A 13,760-nucleotide genomic window follows, 5' to 3' on the forward strand; every position below is an offset into this window, starting at 1 on the left:
CTTACTCCTGAGTCTATGCTCTGGAATCACTCCTGACAGTGCTTAGGAGACTTTATGTGATGTGAGGATTGAACCTGAGTTGACCATGTGCAAGCAGATGTCTTACCCTCTGTACTATCTTATCAATCCCTTCGTGATGATTTCAATCTTTTATGGGTGACAGACCCTTGTGTACTTCTGTTGAAATCTTCAAACCTCTCTCTTTGAAAGTGAAAATCCATTCATTTGGACTACAGTTTAATGGGACTTGCGTGCTTCTGAAACCAGTGAGAGTGTTTCTGGTTCAGAATCCCTTTTTAGGAAATTATTCCCAAGGATGTAGAATCACCACCAAACCTCACTATGAATAACTATGTCTCCTTTAGCCGTCTTTAAAGGATAGACTGTAATTGTGACTCATATTTTTATTGAGATCTTTTCATGCTAGCAGGAGTTAATCCAAATAACTGAACTATATGAAGAAAGAATAAGATGTCTAATGATTAAACAAAACTTTGCAGAGCCAGAGAGATAAAACAGGTGTTAAGACACTTGCCTTGCACCCGGCTGACCTGGGTTCGATTCCCAGCACCAGGTCTATGACCTGTTCCTTGATCTACCAGACCCAGGTTAAACACTGCTCCCCTCATCTTGAGTCCCAGCACCGTATATAGTTCCCTGAGCACAGAGCCAGGGGTAAGCCTTGAGTACAGCAAGGTATGGCCCACAGACAAAAGCAGAAAACAAAATAAAACAAGCCTTTGCTGGTTGTAAAAATAGACAGCAGGGCTAATTAAACCAGCAGTAATAAGCAGTTGTTTGAGGAGAATCAGATTCTTTAGTTTGAGTGGAATAAATGAGTTTGCAGCCCCAAGACTACTCTCAGGTTCTGTGATTTGTTAGAAATTTCTGACTCAACGGAACTTAGAAGATTTGTTGTACTCTTGGTTATGATTTAGTACAGTGAAAAGACTCAGACTTTCATCATGGGGTATATGTGGTAGCAGGGGGTAGAGTTTGGGAGAGACCCATGTAAGTTTCCAGGTTTCCTTCCTTTGTTCATCATTATAGGTACACTCCGTAGTGTAGCCGTGGTGAATGGAAGCACATGGAAAGGGCTGCCAAGCCAGGCAAACCCCACACTCCACCCTCTGAGCCTTGGTGGCCAGGGTTTTTATTGGGATTCAGTCACAAAGGTTTTCAGTATCCCTATCAGAGAGAATTTTTAAAAGGTCTGTGTTCATCTCCCAGGGACTGGTTCTTGAGATTGGTCTTTTTTGATGATGTGTGGGTTTCAAGCAGTCATGACCTACCCACTTTAACCTTTTTCTTTGTAACACATTACCTGCACAGTCATTCTTCTTCTAGCTTTTGTGTATCTTCCATGTCTCTAATAGTTGACCATCCCATGTACTGGTCCCTTCCTCTTTTGTCAAAATTGTGTAATCAGAAAGTTTATTGATGATGTGTGGGTTTCAAGCAGTCATGGCCTACCCACTTTAACCTTTTCCTTTGTAACACATTGCCTGCACAGTCATTCTTCTTCTAGCTTTTGTGTATCTCCCATGTCCCTAGTAGTTGACCAGTCCCATGTACTGGCCCCTTCCTCTTTTGTCAGTCATTGTGTAATCAGAAAGTTTATTTGGACTTAAGGACTTAATCTATGCTTTGCAATTTCATGAGATGAAGTGAAATGTATGCAAGTGCCTATTTTTAAATGTAAGTTCCTATTTAGTGCTTGATCTAAAAACAGCAAGAAGTAAGCAAACTTTTCGGTTTTGGTTTGCTTTTGGATTTTGGACTGTACTGGATCTGCTCTTGGTACTTGACAGTTGCCCCGGGCAATGCCTAGGGTGTGGGGTGTGGTGAACCACGTAGTACTGGGGATGGAGCCTGGGCTCCTGCATGCGAAGCATGTGCTCCAGCCCCAGGTAAGTATTTTTGAATGCTGCTATATACCAGGTTTATACTAGATGTGGATTTGGAGAAATAAGTCTCCAAATTTATTTTTGTAGCTTATTTTGTAGGGGAGAGAAAAAGGAATTTCTGTAAATCATGTAAGTTTCTGGGGAAACACTACCTATCTGGGGAGTCCAGTAGATTTGTGTGTGTGTGTGTGTGTGTGTGTGTGTGTGTGTGTGTGTTTGTGTGTGTTTCACATCATGTAACGGGCTGTTGTTGACGATGATTAAGGAAAGACTTCCCTAAGAGAGTCCCTTACTAGAGTTGAGTGACAAAGATCGTAGCTATAGCTGTGCTTGGAGTGTTTCACTGGTTATAATAGGCTTAGAAAGTGCCCTAGTCCTAGATAGAATATAGCTCTCTTTCTTAGGATTCACATAAGAGAAAAAGTGTTTGACTCTATATATCTGTTCTTTTTATTTATTATTATTAATATTATTATTATTTATTATTCTAAATCCACTCAAATGACATGTCCAGTTTATAGTAAGTACTAGTATTTTTGCATATTACTCACATATGGAGGAGTATATGAATGACTAACCATGTTGTGTCATAAAAAGTAATTATTTAAAACTAAAAAGAATACATATAGCCATTAAAATGTGAATATTACTTATTTTGAGGAGAGGACAAATGCTTGCCTTGATAAAATTGCATATAACTTTTTTTTCTGTACTTGAAAGCAAAAGAGCTTTAGAGATCATGGGTTCAGATTTGTCTTTGTACTTCTCAATAGAATTTGGAACTTCTAAGACTAAAAAACAGTGTTTAATTTTTTGCACAATGCAAAGAAACTGATTATAATTGAATTGGGAACATACTGTTACTTATTTTTGTGGTGGTAGGGATCCATTCCAGGACCTCCTATATGCAAAGCATGTTTTCGATCACAGAGTATAGCCATGGCTAGGAATGTATTGTCCAAGTGGATATGGGATAATTTCAAATTATTAACCTAAAGAATTAAAAAATATTTTATTTGTTCTTTTTTTTTTTTCCACAGCATTGCAGTGTTTCTGTCATCTCTGTACCAAGGACAATTTCACTTGTGTCACAGATGGACTTTGTTTTGTCTCTGTCACAGAGACTACAGATAGAGTTATACACAATAGCATGTGTATAGCTGAAATTGACCTAATTCCTCGAGACAGACCATTTCTGTGTGCACCGTCCTCAAAAAGTGGGTCTGTTACTACAACATACTGCTGCAATCAGGATCACTGCAATAAAATAGAACTCCCAACTGTTGGTAAGTTGTTGTGTAAGAATAGGTTTTGCTTTGTTTTTGATATTGCAAGGAAAGCAGTTAAACTGTACAATTTTAGAACTAAAAGGTGTCTTAGAAATCGCTACATCAGCTTGTTCAGTTTGGAGGCAGGGAGTAACTTGTCCGTAGTTACAAAGCTCTAAGGGTAGCCAAGATTCCCATTCTTGAGTGTATATTTGATGCCGGAGCTCCAAGATAGACTTTCTCTGAGGTCTGTCCTGCCAAAATGATTGCCTCTTAAGGGCAAGTTCTGACAAAGCTCATGTCCTACTTTGTCTTCAGAATGAATTTCTTCTTCCTGTTATAGCTCCAGCTTTTTAAGACAATTTATAATGGACAGGACTTAACAGCAGCATTAAAAATCCCAAGGCCTCATTTTTTAACTACACCTTGCTATAGGATCTTTATATATATATGTATATATGTATATATATGCATATGTATGTTGATATATATATGCATATATAATTGGGGTGGTTGATGTTTTTCTCATCATTTATTACTTACCAGGTTTCACAGAATTTGTGATGCAATATTGTATGTAATCTGCCATTCATAATCCAGTTTTATCACTTTGAGTTAGTAATGTCTTTTTGATGTTTTTCTTCTCTAGTGTACCATTCAGTCTGGGGTCAGTTATGTCCCTTTAATGTTGTTAAGTCTAACTCATTTTCTACATTCATCCATCAATGGGTACTCAGGTTGTTTCCATATCTGTACAATTGTGAATAGTATTGCCTGTTGTGAACATAGATGTGGGTATTTCTTTTAGATATACACTCAGATGTGGAATTATTGAACCATATACTGTCATTTAAATTTTTTGAGGATCCTTTTATCCTGTTTTATGTAGTGGTTATGCCAATCAATTTACATTCCCAGAGCGATAGCACAGCAGGTAGGGCATTCGCCTTACAAGCGGCCAACATGGCCAACCCGAGTTCGATTCCTCCGCCCCTCTCGGAGAGCCCGGCAAGCTACCGAGAGTATTCGATATGCCAAACACAGTAACAACAAAGTCTCCAATGGAGACGTTACTGGGCCCGCTCGAGCAAATCGACAATCAACGGGAGGGCCTTTACCTTTTTTACCTTAGTAATTACACTAAGTTCCCTTTTTTTTCCATATCCTTGCTAACATTTGTTGTCTTGTTCTTTTTTAGAAAATATTTTATAAGTTATTAAAGAGTGATTGAAATAATATTAGTTTCAGGTATGCGACCAAGTGATTAGATATTTGTACATATTGCAAAATATTCACCACAAAAATCCACTTAGGTACTCTAAACTTTTAACAAGCTAAAAAAGGATTTTTTTGTGTTATGAGAGCTTTTTCCTCTCACCCTCCAGTGATAAAAACTTTTAAGATCTACTCTCCTAGCAACTTTCAGATATGCAGTGAAGCATTCACTAAGGTCACTATGCTATGCATTATATCCCCATAGCTTAGTTACTTCATTATAAATAAGCTTGCTTATTAAGTTGTATAAATAGATTATATTATAAGGTATTCTGGCAAATTTAGGACTTGGAAAACTACATAAAATGTTAGGATTAGATTAATTAAGGCTGTGGTTTAAATGTCGGTCTTAGCACATGTGTTTAAATGTATTTTCTGCAAATCTCATATGCCTACTGTAATGATCAAAGAAATAGAAAAATGGGAAAAACTTATATTGATGATTGCTGAATTAATGGAAGAATGCCACATGCAACACTTGTGAAGGACTTTTGTCTTCATAAGTATTTATAGCATATGTAACAATTATAACATCAGAGTAATGAAGAATTGACTGACAAGAAGTGATCACAGTCACACAGTCCTCCCGTTGTTCATCGATTTGCTCGAGCGAGCCCAGTAACGTCTCCATTGGAGACTTTTGTTACTGTGTTTGGCATACGAATACATCATGGATAGCTTGCCAGGCTCTGCCATGCGGGCGAGATACTCTCGGTAGCTTGCGGGGCTCTCCAAGAGGGGCAGAGGAATCGAACTCAGGTCGGCCATGTTGGCTGCGTGCAAGGCAAATGCCCTACCGCTGTGCTATCGCTCCAACCCTGACAAGAAGTGAAAGGACCTCTAAATTCTATACCCATACCTTATGCTGAAGGACTGGGAGTAAGGTCAGACTATAGGAGCAGACTTTCAGTTCCCTTTGTATGTGTCTGGTTTCAGTGCTCAGAGAGGTAAACCACAATGCTCAGTTTTCTTCCGGAAGTTGGTCCAAGCACCATCCTCATTAAAGTATGAAGCTCTACTTTACAGTAGCTCACAAGACAAAGAACCAGGCTGGCCCACTGGTTATAGAGAGGCAGGTCTCCATCTTGTTCAGATGAAAGTAGCAAGTGAAACACTCATCATGACAGGGGAGTTCCCTAGGCAGTGGTCTGTCAGACTGGTTTTTCATGTAGGTATCTGCAATTCCAGTAGGATAGAGAAAACGATAATTCCAGAATTTCCCATTTCCATTGTTTGGGCATGAAATATCTAGAGTTTTTTAGTTTTTTTGGGGGGCCCACACCCAGTGGTGCTTGTGGTTTACTTCTGGATTTACGCCCAGGGATCACTCCTGGCAGGGCTCAGGGCTCATATGTGGTGCTGGGGATCAATGCCAGGTCAGCTATGTACAAGGCAGCACCCTATTCACTGTACTGTAGTCCCATGTACATGAAATATCTGAATGGGAACTCAGAAAACCTTGTGAACAGCTCACTTCATTTTTAATGCCAAACATATATAAATCAGTGTACCCAGGTCCCTGACAAACACAGTAGAAAAATTACAGAATGGGAAGTTTCAGTGGCTCAAAAGAAATAATCTGAATTGAAGAAATCAGAAAAAAAGCCACCATTTGACAAACAAATCACATAATAGGCCAAGACTTTCTCTATTTCAGTTCTATAAGGATTGATTACATTTCATGGTTAGAAATGAAATGACATGCAAACGGAAAGCTTGATTGATGAATCATTTTTTAAATAGAGTATTGTAAGTGAGCAGCAGACTGGATGCTATAATTTATTTGTTTATTATGTAGGTCTCTGGGCCACACCTGCCAGTGCCCAGGTCTTAACTCTTGACTCTGTTCTTAGGACTCACACCTGATTGTGCTGGGGAACTGACCATATGCTGCTCTGGAAATTGAACCAGGATTGTCTATTTGCAAGTCAAGTGCCTTACCCCTATACTATCTCTCCAGCCCCTGGATATTGTAATTTCATAGTCAAGTGTGTAACAGGCTTATGGCAAAATAACTTTGGGAAATTTTATTAATTCAGAGAAAAGACAGTTGGTGATGAGATAAGTAATAGAGAGCCTAGCTTCTTACAAACACATACAAAAAGAATTAACCTTTCAAAACTTTTTAAAATTAGATTTCTTTATAATTTATTACCAGTGAATATTTGTATACCTATTTTATATACCATGGGACCACATAAAAATATCTCAGGTGAAAAAGGGTCATGAGTGAAAAAGCTTAACCATCATCACTGGTATACCAGATAGACATCAGTGGTTCAAATGGGCTACATAAGACTTCCAGAAAGAATATGCAAGAGTTGACAGAAGAAAAATTTGAAAAACTGACTTTCCCAAATGCATATATTGAAAAACAGTGTCAATCTCAGGAATAAAGAGAAAAATTGTATTCACTTTCAGTACAGTTGAACACTGGTTACTTACAGAAAGGAAATAGTTGAGGTTTTCTGCTATTTTTTTTTAACCATGCCAGAAGCCGACAAAACATCTTATTTTTTAATCTGTTACATGGAATTATCTAGCTAACAGTTTTTTAGTGTAAAGTGTAAAGTGTAAAATCAGTAGCTGTCATTCAGTGATTAAGTATTCCATGCATAAAGAAACTCTTGAAATTATGGAGTCTTATAAGAAATCAGTTCAAATAAAGATCTTAAGAATGGGGAAAATATGATAGGAAAGAAATAGTGGTAAATTCTAATCAGTACAGTTCAGGATAAATGCTAAAATAATTCTAATTAATGTGTTCCAGACAGCGAAAAATGTCAATTAAGAGAGATCATAAGAAAAAAATCCTTGACTTAGAAATCCAAGTGGTTAAAATATACTAGAAAGCTTATACACGCAAATGCTATGTAAAAAAAAAAGCTGAGGCTGGAGAGATAGTACAGGGGCTAAAGCACTTGCTTTGTATGCAGGTGACCCAGGTTCAGATTTCTAGAACCCTTTATGGTACCCTGAGCCCCCTGGGAGTGATCCCTAAGCATAGAGCCAGGAGTTAAGTTCTGAGCATCACAGGATGTGGCCCAAAAAACAATTATAATTTCAAAATAAAATAAGGCTTGTATTTTACATGAAAAAATTGATAGAAAAATAATAAAATGTGAGTTGTGGGACCATAGATCATTTTTATTCATTTTTATTTTTAATTATTTTTGTTTATGTTGTATCTGTTATTTTGACTGCCTTATTATTCCTGACTCTGTGTTTAGTGATTATTCCTGGTGGGGCTTGAGACCATATGGGGTGCTCGAGAACAAACCTGGGTTGACAGCTTTCAAGGCAAGCCCTCTACCCTCTGCACTATTTCTCTGGCCTAATAATTTTTAATTTTTCATTTATTTGCAGCTATATATTTTTTCTTGTCTGACCTTGGAATAAGATAAGCCAAAATTACTTTTAAATTGAGCACGAGCAGGGGGGTGGGAAGGAGCGACTGTACAAAGATACTGATGACTGTTTTTCCAGATTATCAGTTTCTTTAGAGACCTGAGAGTGATAAATGGGTAGGTCCTTTCATGTCATTGGTAGCCCATGTTGTTATTTAGATAATGATGCAGGCTGCAGTAAGAGTAGGTTGATATTGATTTAGCTATTGTTCATAAAAGGAGGGGCAATGGGAAAAGACCAGATTATTCACTTGTTCTGGGTTGGAGCCCGAACAGGCTGCGATAACGAGGCTCTATGACCAATGGTAGTAATGGCCACTGCAGGAGATATGAAGGATTAGGAAATTGTGGATGCCACCTACAGCATATTTGTTGTTGTTTCACTTGAGGCCCTTTTCCAGGAAAGCCATCATCTGGCCTTGGTCCCGTGGAACTGGCAGCTGTCATTGCTGGACCAGTCTGCTTTGTCTGCATCTCACTCATGTTGCTGGTCTATATATGCCACAACCGTACTGTCATTCACCACCGAGTGCCAAATGAAGAGGATCCTTCGTTGGATCGTCCTTTTATTTCAGAGGGTACTACATTAAAAGACTTGATTTATGATATGACAACATCAGGTTCTGGATCAGGTAATGTCAATGTTTTTTCTTTTTCTTAAATCTTTTAAAAATCAACTGTATTATTTTATTAGTTGTCTAAATCAGTTGACTTAGTTTGTTAAAACTTGATATAATATGAACACTAGCTTTAAGCTTAACAAAGGTCTAGGTTTGTAAACCTGACTAGCTAGTTTAGTATACAAAATTTAAAATGTTTATATTGAAATACATCAAAAAATCAGCCACAGAGTTTGTATATAATTCAAAGCAGTCTCATTTATGCTATATAATATGTAATCTCATTTCTCTTATCACTGTAAGATAGAAAAAAATATGTACAATTCTGAGAATTGTAAGATTAAACGTGTTTAACTGAAGTAAATTTTATTGTAGCAAATCATGTTTTAAACGAAAGGGATTGATTCTTTTTACTTTTGTGTACTTTTCAAGGATACTAAGCAAAGAAGACCTCTATATTCTACAATCTTGCAATTTAACACTTGACTGGGAATCAGATCTAGATAGCAGTGTAACCTTTGTTCTTGATTGACAGCCTCTCCAACATAGACTAAACCATGTTTCCTCTTACGGCTCTTGTTTCCTTATCAGAAATGTGTAACAGATACAGAAGATAGTAAGAACTTAGGGTAATGCTTGGAACTTTTTTTTTTCATTTTTTATAATTTTATTTATTGAATCACTGTGAGAGCGGTTACAAAGCTTTCGGGTTTAAGTCTCGATCATACAATGAAACACCCGTGCCTTCACCACTGCCCATTCACCACCCACAAAAATCCCAGTATACCCCCATCCCACACCCTCCCCCTACCTGTGGTTCAGATGATTTTCACATTACTCTCTCTACTTTGATTACATTCAATATTTTGAAACCAGACCCACCATTATTATTTGGGATTTTACTCCAACACTCAGATCTTTTGAAATTCCAAAATTTTAACAATTAAATCTGGAGGGATTTCTGCCAAAACCTGCTGTGTTCCGAGATTTGTTCCTGAGTCTCTTGGATCATGGCTGTTAAGCATCTTGATAAGGAGCCAGGAAGGCCATTCTTGGGCGGCGACTCGGGGTCTCGTTGGGGCAGGGAGGAAAGGGCCGGCTCCACTCCCATCCGTGAGGCCCCGCATGTCTCGTCACCGAGGGCTCAAACCTGACTGTCCAATGGCCTCTGGTGGATGGCGGCCACCGAGCCGCCAAGGGGGAGCAGACAGAGGGACAACACCCTTTCCCCCCTGGGGTGGCCCGGCGACAGTAACCTACCGCCGGGGTCCGGACGCATTTCTGCCAAAAGCCGCTGGATTTCGAGATTTGTTTCTGAGTCTCTGGGATCATGGCTGTTAAGCAGTTCAATCAGGAACCAGAGAGGCCATGCCTCCAATTATATAGCTGAGCAGAAGGTGGTTTGTGGGTATGTCTCCCACATGCCTAACTTTTGGCTGTTTACTTTATTGGTAAACTTTGCCCCAAATTTTTGGGGTCTGGCCAAAGGCACAGCAGCAATTTTGGGGTATTTGGAAGTCTGAAGGCACCATCAGGCTGCTGATGCACTAGCCTCACAGGTACAGATTGACCTGCTGGCAGCACCATATGTTTGGAACTTTAAATGAGACGCACTATCCTTTGGAAAGTCTGTTTTGCATGGTGGCAGGAAGCAAAGCAGTGTGCTCATGGCTTATTCCTGGCTCTGTCCTCAGGGATAATTCCTAGAGGGCTTGGGGGATTCTGGGGATCAAACCTGAGTTAATAGTATGCAAGGAAAGGGCCCCAACTTCTGTACTGTTATACCAGCCCCTCCTCTGCAACGTCTTAATCAAATTTGAATAAGGCCTAGATTCGTGAACAAAGCAAAGAATTGAAAATACATGTATTTCAATAGCCAGAATCTGGAAAAAACCTGAGTGCCCGAGAACAGATGACTGGTTGAAGAAACTCTGGCACATTTACACAATGGAGTACTATGTAGCTGTTAGAAAAGACGAAGTCATGAAGTTTACATACAAGTGGTACTACATGGAAAGTATCATGTTAAGCGAAATGACTCAGAAAGAAAGGGATAGACATAGAAAGATTGCATTCATCTGGGGAACATAAAGGTAAAGGCCCTCCCGTTGATCGTCGATTTGCTCGAGCGGGCCCAGTAACGTCTCCATTGGAGACTTTGTTGTTACTGTGTCTGGCATATTGAATACTCTCGGCAGCTTGCCGGGCTCTCCGAGAGGGGCGGAGGAATCGAACTCGGGTCGGCCATGTTGGCCGCGTGTAAGGCGAACGCCCTACCCGCTGTGCTATCGCTCCAACATAAAGTAACAAAATAGGAAACTAACACCCAAGTATGGCAGAGATTAGTACCAGGAATTTTACTCAATGACCCGGAGGACAACCACACATGTTAGGGGAAGGGGGAGCTCAGAAAGAGAAGGGAACACCAAATAAAGGGTGTTGGGAGGATCCGCCCACGATGGGAGAGCATGCTGAGGGTAGACTGTCCACCAAGCATGATTGCCACTCAGTGCCTCATTTGCAGACCATGGCACTCAAAAGGAGAGAGAGGGAAGTGCCCTGCCACAGAGGCAGGGTGGGATGGGGGCTGGGGGGGGAGGGGATGCTGGGATCTGTGGTGGTGGGAAATGCACACTGGTGGAGGGATGGGTGTTTGACCATTGTATAATCGAAACCCAAGCACAAAAATGTGTAAGTCTACAACTGTACCTCATGGTGCCTCACTATTAAAAAATAAATAAAGAAAGAAAGAAAGAAAGAAAGAAAGAAAGAAAATACATGTATTTAATGAAAACTGCACTAATTTATTTTATAATCAAATAACTCAGTGGGACATTAAAGCAGAAGTGGTGACTGGGGTTAGGAAATTACTCTGAGCACAGAGTCACATCTGATGATCCAGAAAGTCCACATAATGAGAAATGTCTATTTTAAGAAAATGAGCATATGTTTCTATGTGTGAACATCTTTTCTTTTTTTAAAAAAAAATGCTGGTTTTGGATGCACTTCTTGAGGCTCAGGAAACCATTTGGGGTGCTTAGGGATCAAATTTCGGTCAGTTGCAAGGCAGGCAAGCATCCTGCCTACTGTACTACCACTCTGGCCCTCTGTAAACATCTTTTTATTTGAATTTGAAGAAACTGATTTCATGACCTGAAATCTTTTATAGATTTGTGGCTATATTTAGTATTGTGTTTTGTCCATGTCAGCTTGGGAACATATATATTTACATCAGAGCCTGGGTCCTGGGTCTCTTGACAGGTGTGAGACTGGAAGCATAAAAGATTGAGAGAGAAAACCTTAATTCTGAAAGTATCAGTCTTCGAGCAAGCGTGGTGGGGGACTGGAGAGGTGCTGTAGCACACCTTTATGGCACTGATTCGGGGAAAGGCCAAAGAGATCCTGAAGGTCGAACTCATGGTAGAAGTCACCCTATAACAAAAAAAATCTACAATAACAAGGACCAAAGTTACATAGAATCAGAGTGATACTGATCGTTTGGAATCAAGTCTTTCGGATCTATTCTCTTATTGCTAAGCTCACCCCCATGGGAAGTTAGGCTGGCTTGATGCACTTGGCAAGATAGTTTGCACCAGGCCTCCAGAGGAAAAGCCTGTCTGTAAAGGATGCAGAGAAACTGCTGCCTGGATGGCAGCTAGTTTCTGAAGAATACTTCCTATATTTGCCTTTGAAGATTTAGGACGTGGAGTACAGAATGGAATTACTTTTTTCCCCCCATTTTATAGACATTTCTATTGCTGTTGGGGTAGTCTGTTATCTGAGTCTTCCCCTCCTCCTCTCTTGCCTGGCCCTGTGAAAGTCATCATCTACATCATCTGCTGACTCTTGTGTTGACAGGAAGCTGGTGTGACACACCTTACTTAATCTTTACTTTGACAATAACGAATCCTGCATCGTGCACATCATTATGCTGTGAGGTTCAAATGAGATGAGATGTTTTTATGAAAGCACTTGGCAAATTGTACAGTTATGTCCAAGTGACAGGTATCACTTTTATTTAAAAACTATTCTGGGGGAAATATGACACGCTCTATCAGTTTGCTACACTGAACCACAGTAAACTTGGTAGAAGACCTCCTTTGCTGCCATGTTTATTGTGTGCTGCTGAATGGTCTCCACACTTAACCCAGACAGAGACAGCTTTCTTTAGACTGGTGGCAAAAAATACTCATTTCCCTGGTGTCTTCTTATGAAGCCCAAATGCCACCTTCTGCATGTGACTTGTGCCTGTGAGTAAACTCTCCACAAGCTATAATCTCTAGTTCTTCCACTCATTGAGAAAGAGCTAAAGTGGAACAGATTGTATTGGGAAGTGTTATGTTTATTTCTTGTTAGCATTACCATACCTGAGAGAAAGCCCTCTCAAAGACTGTGGGGACTAAAAGGAAAACAATGGAGAGCTTCAGCCTTGTGAAGCAACCAAATCGCAGGTGTCTGAGTTTGAATCTCAGCTGTGTCTCTGCCCCTAGTCAAACTGTCTTTGAATTGTAAAATGTATGTCTTTGCACTTGTGTACCGGTTTTGGAAGGAGTGAGTTTCTGCCACTAATACTCAGTCTTACTTGACCTGCTGTCCCTTTCCTGAACCCCCTTTTCAGAAGAAGTTATTTGTAACTTTTTCTGAAATGCCCCACCCCAAATCTTCCTTCTTTAAGCAAACAAAAACAGAAACTGTGGCTGCTATTATTCCCTGGATTGTTCACTCTTCCAGTGAAGCTTTTCCCCATTTTGGAAAGGAATACTCCAGGTTAATTATTCTTATGACTTGTTCATGCTTGTGAGCATGAACACCCATAGTTTACAGGGAGATGTAAGATGTTTACAGGGAGTTCTATAATGCACACATGTTGTTTGAGTCATTCCTCTGTTGTTTTCTGCATATTAGGTGCCATGGACCTTGTTTCCCTTTAGAGATTTTCTCTCCAGGAAAGCACAGAAAAGTAGAATGGAAGATAGAGCTCTAAATTAGGCCTGTTTATTTTTGTCATCAGAAGATTATTATTTTTTAAAAAATGCTCAGGTATTCCTACAGATTGTGGAAACCAGAGATAGATACTACAGTTCTAGATTTGGCTTTTTACTTTACCATGTATCTAGAATCCATTGCTAATGAAGGCCCATTGTATTTACTGGTTTTAGCATATCGAATATGCCATGGATAGCTTGCCAGGCTCTGCTGTGCAGGCGGCATACTCTCGGTAGCTTGCCAGGCTCTTTGAGAGGGATAGAGGCTTTTGGGGCTTCCTCTAATCGCCCTTGTAGG

General features: G+C 39.8%; 1 protein-coding gene across 2 annotated transcripts in view; it reads left to right on the forward strand.

Moving 5' to 3' along the window:
• TGFBR1 (transforming growth factor beta receptor 1) overlaps window positions 1–13,760 on the forward strand; it is a 60,951-nt gene that overhangs the window by 26,694 nt on the left and 20,497 nt on the right. Inside the window, exons 2-3 of one of the 2 annotated variants that reach the window (XM_056117065.1) lie at window positions 2,948–3,193; window positions 8,247–8,489. In XM_056117065.1, the coding sequence (XP_055973040.1) occupies window positions 2,948–3,193; window positions 8,247–8,489 (489 nt within the window). The remainder of the gene's footprint in view (window positions 1–2,947; window positions 3,194–8,246; window positions 8,490–13,760) is intronic. The other variant, XM_056117066.1, reaches the window with a different exon arrangement.

Source organism: Sorex fumeus, unplaced genomic scaffold, assembly GCF_029834395.1.
Source record: "Sorex fumeus unplaced genomic scaffold, SorFum_2.1 ptg000034l, whole genome shotgun sequence".
In the NCBI taxonomy this organism is placed as follows: Eukaryota; Metazoa; Chordata; class Mammalia; order Eulipotyphla; family Soricidae; genus Sorex; species Sorex fumeus.